This window comes from Phlebotomus argentipes, unplaced genomic scaffold (genome assembly GCF_947086385.1).
Source record: "Phlebotomus argentipes unplaced genomic scaffold, Phlebotomus argentipes genome assembly contig_17, whole genome shotgun sequence".
In the NCBI taxonomy this organism is placed as follows: Eukaryota; Metazoa; Arthropoda; class Insecta; order Diptera; family Psychodidae; genus Phlebotomus; species Phlebotomus argentipes.
In genome coordinates, this window is record NW_026776166.1 from 944666 (window position 1) to 961312 (window position 16647).

At 42.9% G+C, this 16647-nt stretch overlaps 1 protein-coding gene and 1 non-coding gene across 2 annotated transcripts; both read left to right on the forward strand.

The window, feature by feature from the left end:
• The first annotated feature begins 2369 nt into the window (after positions 1-2369).
• Positions 2370-2442, forward strand: Trnav-cac (transfer RNA valine (anticodon CAC)). Its single transcript has one exon. It is a non-coding gene; the product is annotated as a tRNA-Val (tRNA).
• A 4777-nt stretch (positions 2443-7219) lies between these two features.
• LOC132256673 (ionotropic receptor 93a) lies at positions 7220-11234 on the forward strand. The gene is made up of 8 exons (XM_059753168.1): positions 7220-7238; positions 7299-7588; positions 7642-8304; positions 8382-8483; positions 8575-8724; positions 8814-8987; positions 10026-10253; positions 10309-11234. Exons 1-8 carry the CDS (start codon positions 7235-7237, stop codon positions 11209-11211), a joined length of 2514 nt encoding a protein of 837 aa, XP_059609151.1. The 5' UTR covers positions 7220-7234; the 3' UTR covers positions 11212-11234.
• The last annotated feature ends 5413 nt before the right edge of the window (positions 11235-16647 follow it).

The window sequence follows — 16647 nt, forward strand, 5'->3', positions numbered from 1 at the left end:
ATGCCAATTATATGTTAATGTCGATTAAAGTCAATAAAGTGAAGAATTTGAATGAACAGCTGAATTTTCCACTTTCTCATTGAACAAAGTTAAAAATAGCAATAAAACTTTTACAAAATGCACTTCATTATCTTACATAAATATAACCCAAAAATTATTTTTAAATTGTACTTTCCATGAGTAGCATTTAAATTTTCAAACCCCTGAGAGAAATCCTGCAAAAAGCTTTCAGATTCCGCAAAATCGCTCAATCTTTTCCGTATCTCAAAGTTTGATTTTCAGCATGTCAATATGTTTTTCAGAATGATATTTTCCGCTGTCTTGTACAAGCATCTTCGATCTCGCTCCCTTGGCGCGGAAGCTGAAAAGCCGAGAATGGTGAACGGCTGCAAAACTGACTCATTGTTGTGGTGTCGCCACAGAAGATGATTAATATTTTCGATAAATCCACTTTGAGCGTCTTGCGTGGTGCAAAGTCTAATGCGACCCCATTTCTGCTCCGCACAGTCATTATTCTCGCCAAAAGAGCCCTCCTTCGCCGTATAATGAAAAGGGTTTTCGGGATAATGAAGCAATAAGTGAAATGGACCAGAATTTGCGCTTCACTGCCTCCAAACGGGGCATTTTCCAATAAAAAGCCTCCCAATCAGTCCCCAAAAATGTGGGAATTGGCAAGTTGTAAATTGCAATTGTATACATTTTTTTTCTTCCTTTATTTAAGTATCCTCAGAGGAAGAAACTCCGGCATCTCTTCTATCTGTTGGCAAATTGTGTGCCACAATCCGTGAATTTTTCCCCTGAAAACATCGTGTGACACTTTCCCGGGGAGTTTCTGACATTGGGCGACAAGAAAAATAGCAGAAACTTATTATCGTGTCAACGCTTGATGAATCACATGCGATCTCCACCGGCAGCCAGACAAACGGCCCGGGAATTCTCCCATGATGGATTGCGTAGCAATTTTGTACATACAAGGACGATGTCTGTTGAGTACTTAGCCGTGTTTATTCGTGAAAGGTATGAATTCTTAATATTGCCCGGCGCTCTTCTGCTTGAATGACATTAAATCCAATTGGCGCGCTTGTAAAGCACACTCTCAGCAAATCCATTTAAATGCCTCTGCATGCGCCTTAATTGAAAGCTTCTCCTCACACATGACGTGCACTTTTCGCCCAGAACACACACACACACACGCGGGATGGGTTTAATGAGTTCCGTGGTGAGCAAAAAAGCATTGGAGGCTTCTGGGTATGATTATGCGGCCCGTGGCAATTATCGGCGGCAAATGTAACATAAATTTAATTAATAGGCACGTGATTGGAGGTCGATGTGCAGATACGAGGGATATCATGTGGATGCTTGTTCAATTAGGATCCCATCTCGGTCTTCTTTCGCCCGATAATCGCACGATAGAGTCGATAATTGCCTGGGATGGGGCGTGTGTGTGTGTGGCCCATTCTGGGGTTTTGCTCGCAACTTCAAAATTAATCCCCAACCCGAGAACCTATTAGGGATAGTGCCTGATGGGATCCTCATTCGCACGCCGTGTAATTATCTTTGGGTGCTGGAAAATTTACACTTTCACATCCACTATACAATTTCCAATGCCTCAATTATGCATGCGATTTGGTATCTTGTGCCCAAAAGATAGCCCTCGAGATTAATTGCTTAATTACTGGGCTGGGAAGTTTTCAGCCCCCCAAAATTACCACTTTCCACACAGTCACACACACACACACGCATGCACAGAATTTTCACTGGAAAACTCGAATGCTGCACGCCCAATAAATTCGCATCACGTATAAATTGAAAGGTATTTGCAATTTCACCATTGCCATTGCATAGACATAATGCGACATGATGAATGGTTTCAAGAGATCGTCACATTGAATTATAGGGGCTACACATATTTTGATAATTATTCTCTACCCTTTGCCGAGGTTTGTGCACAATTGAAATGGGAATATTCACGCCCATTCGGGCAATATCAAATGGGTTTTTATTGATTTTGCCACCCGCTCGGCCTAAAATTCACCAGAGAGTGAAAATTCATGCAAAAGGTGAGGAGATAACAGACTGCTATTAATGAATTTTCAATGAAACTCCCATTTTATAAAGCATGTTCAGAGGAGATGTAATGATGTTTTTGAGGGTTCTTTCACGTGAAAATCTCACATGAAATTCAACGCATTTACTCATTTCTGTCATGCACAGCACAATTCCGACCCCAAAAATACAGTCTGACAAAGGTTAATGAATTATTTTAATTTAGAATGCGGGTAGAAAATGCTCGAGAGCGCTTTGATTTGAGCATTATTGCGAATATATCGTCACACATCGCTCGCTCTCAGCCTCGTCGCTGATCATGAGTTTTCGTAGTGTAGTGGTTATCACGTGTGCTTCACACGCACAAGGCCCCCGGTTCGATCCCGGGCGAAAACAGTCTTTTTTTGGCGGAATTCTCTTTTGGAGATCGCGAAGAAATCGTTGAGAAAGTGATCTTGAAAACACTCAGAATATTTACACTAAATTAAGAGTTCAAAACTGGCAAAGAGTTCATCGCAAAAATCCATGATTTTTCCAAACAGAAACCACAATCGATAGTGAATCACTGGAAAATTAATGGGAATTTCTCCCGAAATCTGTTGGGAATTTTTATTATTTTTCCTATCAGTTTCAATGTGAAATTGAGGCATACAATTAATGCAACCCAATAATAATAATAATAATAATGAAAAACCGCAAACAATAATATTTCTGCTTAATACAAATTCACAATTCTCTTGGAACTGTGGTTTTCAATTGACCAGAAGCATGTCAATTGGAATTCATATATAAATGGCATTCAGTTTCGTGGCTTTTGTTGTGATTTGCCAATTGAGAAATTTACCATGCCATAATTCATCGTGGCGCTCATTCTTAGGACAATGGAATCATCCCTTGTTTGATGTACATTGTGAGTCCGAGGTGGGGATATTAGATGAGATTTCCGGCCTAAAGTCAATTCAATTTGGCGCCCTCCAGAACAATGATGTGAATTAATGGATTTGTCTGGTTTCAGCACAACTCCTGGAATTGGAATTGAAATCCCGTGGCATTTCACGCCGGAAGTGCACAAAAATATTTCATTCTCTGTGTATGCTGGAGTTGATAAAAATTCCCCTTCATGGTTTCTGCATTTTGTCCAGTTGGGTGACTGGAAAAATTGCAACAAATTCACCAACAACAACAAAAAAGGCAATTGGATGGTGTGAATGACTGCAGAAAGAGAGCATTTACTGGTGACCGGGCAGAAAAAAATATCCCATGCAAATCTCTTTGAAGTGAAATGCCATAGAATTCTTCCTCTCTTTTTTTTTCCTGTGGTGAAAAGCAGAAAATTAAACCGCACTGAAATATCAGAGAACGGAGATGGTCAAGAGTCAGGAAACATAAAGAAACTACGAGTAATCCCGGCTTCTACATATTTTAATGCTCAAAGATGGAAAAGTCCGGGTAAATCTGTGTCTCATTTCTCTTTGTCCGTCCCATCTTGCCTCAAAGGCCTCGAGGATGATCCTAAATATTCCCCAATGCGAATCCCACAAATATGAATGGTGGCCCATAAAGTTTTGCGTCCGTCATCATCGTGTGCGCCCCTCGAATGGGTCCTGGATGGCCGCTTTCCGCCCACGAGCCATCGTCCTCATCATCGCAATCGATCATTTGGCGATGAGGTAAGGGAAATGGCCGTGATTCGCGCTCTCTCTCAGCCCATTTGATGTATGCCGGCAAATGTACGCAAATAGCATTCATTATGGATACAAAAACTTTTTTCCTCAGCCATGCAGATTTTCCGGGCGCGCCGGGAAACTTTTGAAGCTGGCTTTTCCCAAGTGTTGAAAAGAATCAACTTCGTGAGCTTTCAACCTTCAGCGTGTGTCGGTTAATGACTCTTGACGTCACTGAGATAAGAGCTTTCGCGGGGGACTTCTTTCCCCGCCCTGGGGTGAGTTTACCTTCGCCATCTCGTGGGCTCATTAATCCCCCTCGCCCCCTCGCCAGAGAGTCGACTTGGGAATGCTGGGAAATCCTTTAAAAAGTCCCTCCTGGCTGCCTTGAGGCTGTGCTGAGCATTTTGCTGGTCTGACGGTTCATTAAATCACTCCCGAAGGCGAGCTTACATGACAAGAAGCCCTCTAGCGACTGATGGCAACTCCCCTTCGGCATCACAATATATTCAAATGCCTTGTAAGATGGCTCTTCGAATCCTATATAAATGCTAATTTTATGGTCAATATTTCGGCCAGTTTAGGCACCACACCAGCACAATTTATTAGAGACAATTCCTATAAATTAGAGAGCAGCGTCTCCAAACGATTTTCCATATGAATACTGAAAGCAAGACTGAAAGCCGAGAAGTTGATGTACATTTTCAATGTTAATCGAATCACATGGCTTATTCTGTTGAATTTTGAGGCGCAATCAACAAGGGAAATTCTGGGAGAGAGAGAAACATGGAAAAACCTAACTAATCCGATAAATGCTCGGCCGAGCTTTTGAATTTGATTTTCCACGCTGCAGCTTTAAGGCGCACACAACCCTTGAGAGATTGGTCCGAAGGGTATTCCGGACCGAAATGAATAATTATGCGGAGGATTCGTTTGCAGATTTTCCTGCGCTGGTGGCGAAATTTCTCTGGGGATTTCCAACTATTGCCAAGGCAGAACGATTATATTTGGACATTGCCAGAGAGATGGCTCATTGAATAGAAATAATAAAGAAATATGCCTTTGCCCAGAGGCGGAGGCAAAACCTTTTGTGTGTGCCTTCTTCATGTGAAATTGGATTAAGCGGATTAAGGGTTTTCCTCAGAAGCAGAGAAGGAACCCTTCTTTATCTATTTACACAGAGATTTTTTCTTCCGCACTCTTCTTCTATTCTTTTTGGTTGATGCAAGAAGTTTTTTTTTTATTTCTCCCTCCGTGGAAAGCTATCTTGTTGTCGCTGGGGCGAAATGTGCGGGAATATGAAGAATAAAAGGCAAATAAGAAATGTAAACGAAGGGGATTTCTGTGCCTTCTTTTGAACACACATCTTTCAAATTTCTTGCTCATGAGATATTCGGATAAAATTTTAATTTCTCAGCCTCTCCGGCGCACAAACATTCAGTCTCCGGGTGGTGATTCAATTGGACAGAAAAGTGAAAACTCATGAAAAATGCACACTTTCTGTTACACAGCGAAACACTATAACAGAATACGAAGGGAAGATGTGATCTCGAAAATGTCCTTTGTCATCTGTGCACAGTTGTACGGGAAATTAGGTAAATTTTGTCTGACTTTCTTGTCTTCCAAAGTCGAAAATTTTCCCCCCTTCACGGCAACTGGTTTGTATTCCTATTTATAGAGCTCCAGATGAGTTTTCACTCTGGTGAAATGTTGCAGTGAATCAAGGGGACCGGAAATTGCCTCCCAAAATGAAATTCATAAATCATATTCCAAGTTGAGAGAGGTTGATGGTCAAATAGGGGGATGATGACCTGGGGAGAAAATTGGAAAGTTGAGAATTTCTGCTCTTCGCAATTAATAACTCCATCAGGAATTTGCGACAACAACTCTTGGCAAGTTTGTCAGGTCTCTCAGGAGACTTTTCCCTTCGCCAAACCACTCCTAATAGCTCACAGACTAATGCACTTCGTCCTGATAATTAGCATTAAATAGCGAGTGGGCGGGGCATTAAAAGGGGCGGAACTTCTTATTAAAATGAAGGAAAACACTTACAATATTGACTATAGTTGTTATATTGAATTGAACCTCTTAATTTGCTTTTCTAACGCTTCTCAATGTGCCAGCAGCACCATTTAATTTCTCTGATTTCATGAATGTCACTTGCTTCTCCGACTCTCTCTCTCTCTCTCGACGTAATGTAATTAAAAATTACCATCAAGTATTCGACATTTCCACCAGTCATTGACATTAAATGTATAATCGAGCTTTCATTTGCTCTGCACTTGTTGAAGGAGAAACGAGAAATCTTCACCAAATGGCTTTAGTTGCAAATATGTTTGCAGATTTTATTTTTCATTGAGTTTTTCAATCATTTGCACTTCAGAAACTCATTTAGCTCTTCATTAAAATTTAATTGAACGTCTTACTGAAAATGAATTCACTGTGTTTGAATGAGAGAAATCGTCAGCTTTTGATAAAATTAAAGATTTTCATTTTAAAGAAGCTCCGCCCATTTTAATGCTCCGCCCATCGTCACATGATTTAAGAAAATTATTGTACTAACTCAATTAGTGAGTTAATGGATGCTTAGAGGCATTTTTTCCTTGCTCAGTCAAGGTTACCGACGGCATTTGGCATGATAAATCGCACAATAATCCTGCAAACCTTGTAATTGTCGAGAGTTGGCCGAAGAAGTTCTCTCAGTGGGTTTATTTCACGTGCTCAATGATTAATTGCCATGATTTGAGAAGGAAATATTCTCGAGGGAACTTTTCTCGAATGTAAAGTTTTCACACCTTTTTGCTAACAGCGAAGGCCACTTGAGGAAAATTGGGAGAGATTCATAAATTTTCATAATCCGTGCCCTTCTTCTCCTTCTCTTTTCGATTCTTTTTTATCACACAGACACTTTCCCCGGGGTCAGTATTTTGGGGATAAGTGATCACGAAGTCCAGAGAAGAAGTGTGGTGATGGAAATGGTTTCAATTAGCACAGATGGGCTTTGAGTTCCATTCAGAAATGAAAACTGATGGTCTTTTCCACAACAAATTAGGCTCCGCGTGTAAACTTGACCCACAAAATAAAGGCATCGGCGAGTGTTGAACTTTGAGAGAGGGAATTGGATGAGGCAAAAATGGGTTGATCGAACACAAATCATTGTTAATTCATCAGCCAAGTTTCAGCAGACCTTTAGTCGGAGAGCTTTCCATTTCACTTTCTCAAACTGTGCCACACACACTCTTATGGCATTTCCTCCGCATCGTGCCGAGAGGAATATTAATAACTTTCACGTCCTGATTGGATTTGTACACCTGGACGAAATATCTGTCTGTGAAAAATTCATTCTGCGTCCCGACGCGATGGTGAGATATAAATTTGAGGATTTATGACGTCTGCAACCTCATTCGACTGCACAGCGTGGCAACATGAGGAGCTTCCGCTGGGTTCTCGTGCTCTGTGCAATTGGTGGAGTGAACAAGTGCTGGGCGGATGACTTTCCCTCCCTCATCACAGCCAACGCCACAATGGGTGAGTGCCAGATGCCAGAGATCACCAGCGAATTACGAGTGTGTCTCTTCACTCCCACAGCCATCATCCTGGACCAGGAGTACCTGGATGCGCGGTATGATGCGGTGTACACAGAAGTGCAGGTGATAATAGAGCGAATCCTGCGGGAGGATCTCAAGAATGGTGGCTTGTATGTCACGTACTACTCCTGGACGGCCGTCAATCTCAAGAAGGACTACATGGCTGTGCTCACGGTGACGAACTGCGACAACACCTGGAAGGTATTCCGCGAGGCCAGAGCTGAAACACTCCTCTTGATGGCCCTGACCGATCCAGACTGTCCAAGACTGCCGCCAGAAGAAGCAATCATGGTGAGAATCTGCCGAAATTCCTTTGAAATATCCTCATATTCGTGCTCTTTTAGATTCCCATCACGAGCGGCGGCGAGGAGCTTCCCCAAGTCTTGCTGGACTTGAAATCCTCCCAGGCATTGCGCTGGAAATCCTCCATTGTCCTGCACGATGACACCTTCGCTCGCGACATGATCAGCCGCGTGGCCATCGCGGTGACGACAGAGTCTCCTGATGGATATGTGAAGCCTATGTCAGTGTCTCTGTTCAAGATTCGCGCCCACATCCAGGAGTGGGAGCGCAGAAAGTCCATCCGCAGAACACTTCTGAACCTCCCGACGAACTACATCGGCAGGAACTTCCTGGCCATCGTCACGACGACTATCATGGAGAATATCATGGAAGTGGCGAAGGATTTGGGCCTGGTAGAGCCCTTCAGTCAGTGGATGTACGTGATTTCAGACACCAACTCAGAGAAGAACAACATCTCTTCGGTGCTGCCGCTGATTGGCGAGGGTGAGAATGTGGCCTTTGCCTACAATGTGACGGACAAGCAGAAGGACTGCAAGGCGGGAGTCCAGTGCCACTGTGGTGAGCTGCTGAGAAGCTTCGTGTTGGCACTGTCCAGGATGATCAGGGAGGAGAAGGCGGTGTACGGCCAGATATCGGACGAGGAGTGGGAAACCATCAGACCGTCGAAGAAGGAGAGGCGAGATTCGCTGCTGGAAACCATGGTGGTGAGTGTCTTTGTTCGTCCTTCGCAATCTTGATGACCCAGCGAAAGCCGCCTCCTCTCTCTCTCTCTCTCTGGCAGAATCAGCTCAAGACCAGCTCAGTGTGCTCCAATTGCACCACGTGGAAGATCCAGACGGCAGAATTCTGGGGCACGGAGTACCAAACGAATGCCGACAGCAAAGTCCCCCAGAGTAAGCGAAACCCCTTGAGTTATCTGATGGGGAGTGACTGTGAGAGATTTCTTATCTGCCCCAGATTACGTGGAGGAGGAGTGGAGTACCGTAAATAGTGCGCCGAGATCCACAAAATTCCTCGATGTTGGCACATGGAAGCCCAACGATGGAGTTCAGTTGAACGATGTTCTCTTTCCGCACGTGTCGAATGGCTTTCGCCGGAAAAATCTTCACATTGTCACATATCACGTGAGCCACCTTTCCACACACACACACACACACGCACACAACTCCTGAGTCTGATGGAGATTTGTGACACTTTTCCCACTCTCCTGCAGAATCCGCCATGGCAAATTATTGCGTACAACGAATCCGGTGTGCCGGGCGTAATGCGAGGCGTCGTGATGGATATTCTCAACGAGATGGCCAAGAAGCTCAACTTCACCTACACCATGCACATCATCCCTGTGGCCGTGCCCAAGGCGAACGACACCGAGGAATTGAGTTACAATGTGAGTGCAGCCCCTTAAGCATCCCCGGCATAGTTGGAATTTTATGTCCCATCGTGAGTCTGCTAATTAAGAGTTGCTTTATTAGTTGAGAAATTCTCGCCAGAGCCCCAATTTATGCACCCTTCCGCCAGGACGCTGCCAGGAAGTCTCTCTGTGCAAATTAAGGTGGATAGAGCAGAACTGAGAAAGGGAGGAATTTTGCATTAATTAAGAAAAAAAAATCCATTAAAAAGACCTCGCTTAACCTGTGTATGGATTCAATTAGTTCGCTTTGCAAATACTGGAAAATATGAAATTCCCGTAAAAGTGCAATTCTTTGTGTGCTTCCAGAACAAATATTTCGCTTAATATGCAAAATTTAATTGTAAAATCTGGCTGTATGAATTTTATGAGCAGAAAGAATATTTTTTCCAGTCAAGTTTTCATATAATTTTTCAAACTTTCAACACCTCCATGCTTAAGAATGTCTAATGAAGATGAATAGTGATGAATTTGCGCACTAAAACGGCAATTTTTCATCCAATAAACCAAAAAGTTTTATAAGATTACGTCTTGATTCAAGTTTCGGTTAATAAAATCTGCCTAAAAGCCCAGATTGCACGATTCTCTACCATCTGAGTTGCTAATGAGTTATTTTTCTGAAATGAGTGATGCAAAGAGCGTCATATAATGCGATGTTGTAATGGATTAAGAGCAGAAATTTATGCTCAGTGAGTTCTTTTCTTCGCAATGTTCTCTCAACTATAAAGCTACAAATGAGCAATGTTAATTATTTTCCTTCACAAAAGCGGTGCTCTTGCTTCAAGGGTTAGTGTTGTGAGTTTGCAACTGAGCCAATGTTTCCCATTTGGCCAACACACTTCCTTGTGTTACTCTGCCTTGTGTGACTTTGGCAAAAGGATTAGAAACTCAAATAATTAACAAAGCAAATGGCACTTTTTAAACTCTCCTAAGACACCACTTGAGCGAGACTTGCTCACGCTTAATGACGGAAGTGGTGGGAAAGCATTTTCTTAACGATCTCCGCTCGTCTTGCAGTCCACAGAGGAGGGCCAGCTTCCCACCACCACGATTCCACTGGAGATTCTCAACCTCGTGAGTCAGGACAAGGTGTTCCTGGCGGCAGTTGGTGCCACTGTCAATGAGAAGTACAAGAGATTCATTAACTACAGCATCCCCATCAGCATTCAGCCCTACAACTTCATCGTCTCCCGACCACGCGAGCTGAGTCGACTGTATCTCTTCATGGCGCCCTTCACCACTGAGGTAAAGTGTGTCAATTAATTGATTATAAAATGCTATTTCTGCGCTCTCTCCGCAGACTTGGCTCTGCCTCGCAGCTTGTCTGGTCATTATGGGACCGCTGCTGTACTTAATCAATCGCTTCAGTCCGTTCTACGAGCACAAAGGCTACGTGGTGGCGAAACTGGGTCTGAACAGAGTGAACAACTGCTTCTGGTACATCTACGGCGCTCTGCTGCAGCAGGGCGGGATGTATCTGCCCCAGGCGGACAGCGGACGGATAATCATAGGCACCTGGTGGCTTGTCGTCATTGTCTTGGTGACAACGTATTGCGGCAACCTCGTGGCCTTCCTGACCTTCCCCAAGATCGAGATTCCCATCACGACTATCGGTCAGTTGGTCAACAAGCGCTCCTTCGTGTCCTGGAGCACAAAATCGGGGAGTTTCCTCGAGGAATTCCTCGCAGAGACGGACGAGCCGAAGTACAAGCGCTTGCTGGACGGCATGGAATTCCAGACGGAGGCTACAAACGAAATCATCGAGAGCGTTCGGCAGGGGAAACACGTGTACATCGACTGGAAGAGCAACTTGCAGTACATCATGAAGAGGGAGTTCCTCGTCAACGACCGCTGTGACTTCGCCCTGGGCGTTGAGGACTTCCTGGACGAGCAAATCGCCATCATTCTGCCCAGAGGCAGTGCATATCTGAACCTCATCAATGCCGAAATCACGCGCCTGCACCAGATGGGCTTCATTCAGCGCTGGCTGAAGGAGTATCTGCCGAAGAAGGACCGCTGCTGGAACGTGGGCAAGGCCATCGAGGTGAACAATCACACGGTGAATCTGGATGACATGCAGGGCTCATTCCTGGTGCTGTTCATCGGGTGCGTTCTGGGTGCTTGTGTCATCATTCTCGAGTGCATGTGGTTCAAGAGGCGTGAGATCAAAGAGCAGGTCATCATTAAACCATTTGTTAAGTGAGAAAACACCCCTGCTAAATACAGAAGGAAATGTCGGAAAAAGGCCTTTCACTCCCATGAAGAGAGAAAGAACTTTCCTGCAAGTCACTCAGAAAATACTGCCAACTTCCCTGAGGGGTGAAAAAAGTGATTTTCATGCCTTGTCCTCAAGCGGAGACACTGAGAGGAAAGCACAAGGAAATTTCACCGCTCCCTTTTTTCCCCCAACACCCACCAGATGTTACCCTTTTCTCAACCCGACACTCAATTAACCAAATTTCACGTCCCCCCCGCCAGACGCGCTTCGCCCCTCGGGAGGCGCCCGGGTTCACGAGGAGAGAGGTGTTGAAAAAAGTGGTCGCCTGGGATGCGAAAGGGGTGCGCAAGAAGTGTGTGTCAGGAGCGATTGAGGGTCGCAGGTGGGCATCAAAGTCCCCGAAGAGCACCATTCAATTTGAGTGACTCGCCTCACAATTGCAGAAATCCAATTAATTATCCTCTTTCAGAAGGATCCAATTCAATTAATTAATGCACTTTGCGATAAACAACATTGCACACTCTTCCCCTGCCATCGAACTTCAAATTAAACAGCCACTGCGAAACGACGTGAATTTCAATTTACAAGCTTAATGCGAGATTGATGTTGGAATTTTTTAATGAATACCATGTTTTTTTCTCCCCCCCCTTCAGTTTGATGAATAAGTTATTACGTGATTCCCAATTATAATAATCATTATTCCTTCTCGTGATTAAGTGTCAAGAGAAGAGCGTGCGAAATGCTGGAAAAACTCCCTCCTTGGCAGCGTTGATCTCTTCTCTAGCGACTGCGAATTTTCCCCATTTCTGCTTCACGTCTTATTCTGCTGAAGCCACGACAGATGATTGAGTGTATTATTCAGTGGCTGCCGGCGGACTGTCGTGGGGAAACATGAACGAATGGCCCCTATTAGGATGGGTCATACCTGAAATTTTAATTCACCCCCATTAACATGACCACATGGCTCCAGGAGCACGGAGGAGAGCACTTTGCACGTTTTCCCCACCTAAATGATGGCATCATTAACGTGGCAAGCCACCTGTTCAGCTCTCATTTGGCTCCAATTCTTTCCTTTCCATCCTCAAAGTCGCGCGTCTCAAGCAGTTAATGGGCGACAGTTTAAATTCAGCCAAAAGATTTTCCTCTCTCGCAATCCACATTCAAGCCAACTCATGACCCACATTTTCCCGTTCAGCAAATGTTGCCTCTTTTTTTCTCCCCCCGTCCTCGAGGGCGTGCCACACAACTCCCAAAGAGATCAATAGCGTCATTTCACCCCCAAATCCTCACACTTCACGCGTGTGTCGCCATGTGAGCCTGGGCTGTGGGGTGATTCTTCCTCCGCCGAGGGATAAAATAAATTAAAAGTTTACATCCTCCGAGACAGTGGTTTGGGGGGGGGGTGAGGAGTGCCAAAGCACTCCCAAGGCCCATTTCATTTGGCTGGTGTATATATGCGGAAGGGACGAAAATAGAGGAGAAATTCACTTTAAATTGTTTTCTCCAGCACATTTTCTCCCCGGGAAAACTTCCACCACGACAAATCTCCAAAGGCGGAGCGGCTTATTTCGGAATCTCCCACAATTGTAATTTGTAGCTGAGCATCATGTAAAAGTGCTATGATTATTGAAATTAACTGCAGTGGAAGGAAAACCGTTGGCATATTTTACGAGGACATATATAATTACTCATTTGCCATACTTTTTTTTGGCATTCTCCTGCGAAACACACTGTTGAGCGTGAGTGAAAAAAGAGAGGCTAATGAATGGTCGGTGGGTTAATTTTGAGTCTACAATTGGGCACGTCGTTCAATGAAGGCGCGCACGTGACAAAAAAAAGAGGGATGTCGTCTGGTGAAATTAAATGATAATTTTATGGTTTAGCAGAAATTCATGGGACAGCGTGAGGAAAAAAGAGGATCTGTATGATGGACGATTGCGCCAAAATGCGCGGAAAATGCGAAGGGATGGGCAACACGAGCCGTGCGGGTATTTGAGATAACAATGTCAGGGGTGTGATGCAAAGCAACTCCGGGGAGGCCTCATAATTCACCCTGAGCGATAAGCCTTTGACACTCATGGCACCAGGAGGACTTCCCAGTTGCGGTTCCACACGCTACGTATTGGTTTCAAGAAACTGTTTCCGACCCATAACGCTTATGGGTAATTTACATTGGATGCGTTTCACTTTTACCTCGACGAAACAATTTCCTGAAATGTCTCGGTAGGTAATCATCCCTTTTTTTATTGCCCCTACGCTCGGGCGCGGAGGGCAATAAACCTCGAAGAAAAAAAAAAGGATAATTGCCGTCCGAGACATTTCAAGAAATCGTTTCGTTACTAGTGCAAGAAATAATTTCATACTTACTACAGGAAACAATTTCGTAATTCAATCAAGAAATATTTTCATTCCTATTGCAAGAAATAATTTCGTAGTTATTTCTGGAAGCAATTTCGTATTTATTTCTTGTATGGAATCCAATACAATTAAAATATATAATTTTGTCCAAACGGCAGTGTTGATTATGCTGAATCTGGCCACCTTAAGTACTCTCCGGCGTCATCTTATCCCGGATTCCGTGAAATTTCCCGCGGCTTCATTGTCCATCTGAAAAACGATAAAATTATTAAATTTTACTGTTTATACGCGCAGAATTTAGATCAAATTTTCTCTCAATTTATTTTACAACAGCATAATCAATGCACATTTTGAAAATTCACCAAAATGTACTTAAATAAATGCAATTTTTCTCACCTTATTATCCGATGAAGAACTGCACTCTGCTCGTTCTGCATTCAACCACGACCAGAACTCAACTAAATCGACAACTCAGATGAGTTTTAGTGAAGGAATTTCCCAACATTGCTTCATCCCGACACCCGAGCCTTGTTTTATGACCCTTTTTTTCATACTTTGCATTTTCTCTGCCTATTTTCTGTAAAACAGATGTTTTATTGCACTACTTTTCTCCCTCGAGCGCATCATGGAATTTTGAACCGGTTTCAGGTATTACGAGAAACTCTTCCGTAAACCATACGGAGGCATTTCTTGACCACATTCGGAAATAGTAAGAATACTTGGTCTTACTCGTTTCTCCTCTGAGGGCAATCAGGTAGAGTGCCGAAAATTGGGTAAATTTTATGAGGGTCTGAGAGGTCTGAAATTTCTGTGGGCCATAAAATTTAGGGACACCATATGGCTTATTCTATACATGTTTAATCTGTGAAACAAGAACGAAAGCATTTCTTGTTGGGAATCAGAAACTGAAACCTTTCTCATTTGTATCATGTTCATAGTCGGAGGGCAATAAGGTATTATTGCTCTCCGATTGCCCTCAGAGACAGAACAGGAAACAAATCCGCAACGGTTTCACATCCACTACCGATGAGTATCCGTTTCTTGAAACCCTTACGTAGCGTGTGGAACCGCAACTGGGTTCCTACGACAATGACACGACCCACATTTTCCCCCCATTAAGTTCCGTCGCCCCATTTCAGCAACTTGTTCTCTGCACTGCAATTATTCCCTATGGCAACTGATGCCTTCCAAAGGTTCTCATCACACTTTGACTGGCCCAAGACTGCCGCCAAGGGGTGGATAATATGCCTTAAATCTGTACACCACTTCCAAACACTTCCAAATTTGTCTGACACTTCTGGAACGTGAAATTTGCAGTCGGTTTCCTTATAATTTCCCAAATTATAATGAATCTCTTGAGATTCCATTTGACATTTCCAAAAAATCGACTTAAAACCGCTGTTTTTGGACATTTTTTCTGATCATAACCCCGAAAATATAATTAGGATATCCTTAAAAACCCCGTTCGAAAACTTTCCAGATCACAAAATTATCTCTTATGATTTGCCAATGATCCTAAAATTGTCTGAATGGACATTTTTCAAGTAAAAATGACTATTTTTGAGGTTATGTCCAATCTTAGTACAATTTGCACTGTTTCTTGGTATCAAAGGATCAAAAAAGCAGTGTTAATTACTTGAAAATGCTTATTTCTGCAACGGACTAGCAGAATTTTTGTGCTAGAATGCGAATTATTCACTAAATCTGCTCTCAATTCGTTACATAACCTAGAAAAAAAATATTACGTTTGTTTCTGCGTGAAAATTGAATGAAATTCAGAGAATTTAGATGATTTTTAGGGAAAAGAAGCATTTAGGAATGGAATATTGTAGGTTTTTCAACACTTCCACTTCTTAAATACTTCTGCTGAGCTGTACACCACTTTTGACTGTATTATCTTCCCCTTGACTGCTGCCAAAGGACTCCAAGCGGTCGAAGTTCCGAGGGTGGAAAACTACCATGAACTTGTGAAGCGAAATCTAATTGCAATCAAGCTCAATAATAGAGAATTTATTTAACTATACTATATATGGTTTGCTTAGTGCAATTTCCTCTGCAAATCTATAACTATTTAGCCTCACTGTGAATGCTGTATTTCACGTATAAACTTGTGCCTCAAGATTATATATAGAAACTATTGAGTTTCCTTTCATTTGGTGCAAGACATTGCAAGAAAATTCAATTTTAGAGGATAGAATTGACTGCTTTTCACTGCTTAACAAATGAAAATGATCCTTAAAGCTTCTCTTCAGTCCTTACAATCGTGACTTTTGATCATTTGCGCGTGATTATACTGAAATATTCAACAATTAGAAGATTTAATTTGCACTGCAATTCTCAAAATCTCTTAATTAGTCGCCTCTTAGATGATATACAACAGCAAATTTATAATGGAAATTGCCCAAGTGTCTCTATTCTGGACAAATTCTTCAATCGAGCTTTACATAGAACAAGACAGAGAAGTTTCACCCTAAACTTCACGCAATTAAGGGGAGATTGAGGGGAAAGTGAGAAGTTTCTCCCTCGTGGAAACCTCAAAATTCTCTCTCTCTCTCTCTCTCTCTCTCTCTCTCTCTCTCTTTGAACTCTCAGTGAGGAAAATGTAATATTTCAAAATACTCGCGATGTGTTCTGTCCACCCCATTCCAACCCACTGACGGTATTGTGCTGTTCATGCCTCGAGGGTGAAATACAAGTTTCAGCATTTTATGTCCGGAAAGCGGGAGCGTTGGAAGCACTCTGTTTTGCAGCAGAATACAAGATGCACATGGACGAAAAATTCAATTGGGAAGAGATATTATGTAATATTTTTCTTGAGGGAATGCATTTTCATCTCTGCGTCCCATGAAATCTACTTTTGTCAATAATATATTTGCCTCTCTCGCGTATCTAGCAAACAATTTTGCATGAATCATCATTGTGGCAATAATTCACATTTCCCATACGATGTTTTCTTGTGAAGTATTGAATTTTTGTGTGCTTCTTCTTCTTGTCCTCTTTTCTTGTGGTGTAAATTGCAAGATTTGCTATTTAATTTTCCTTAATAATCATCATAACACTTTG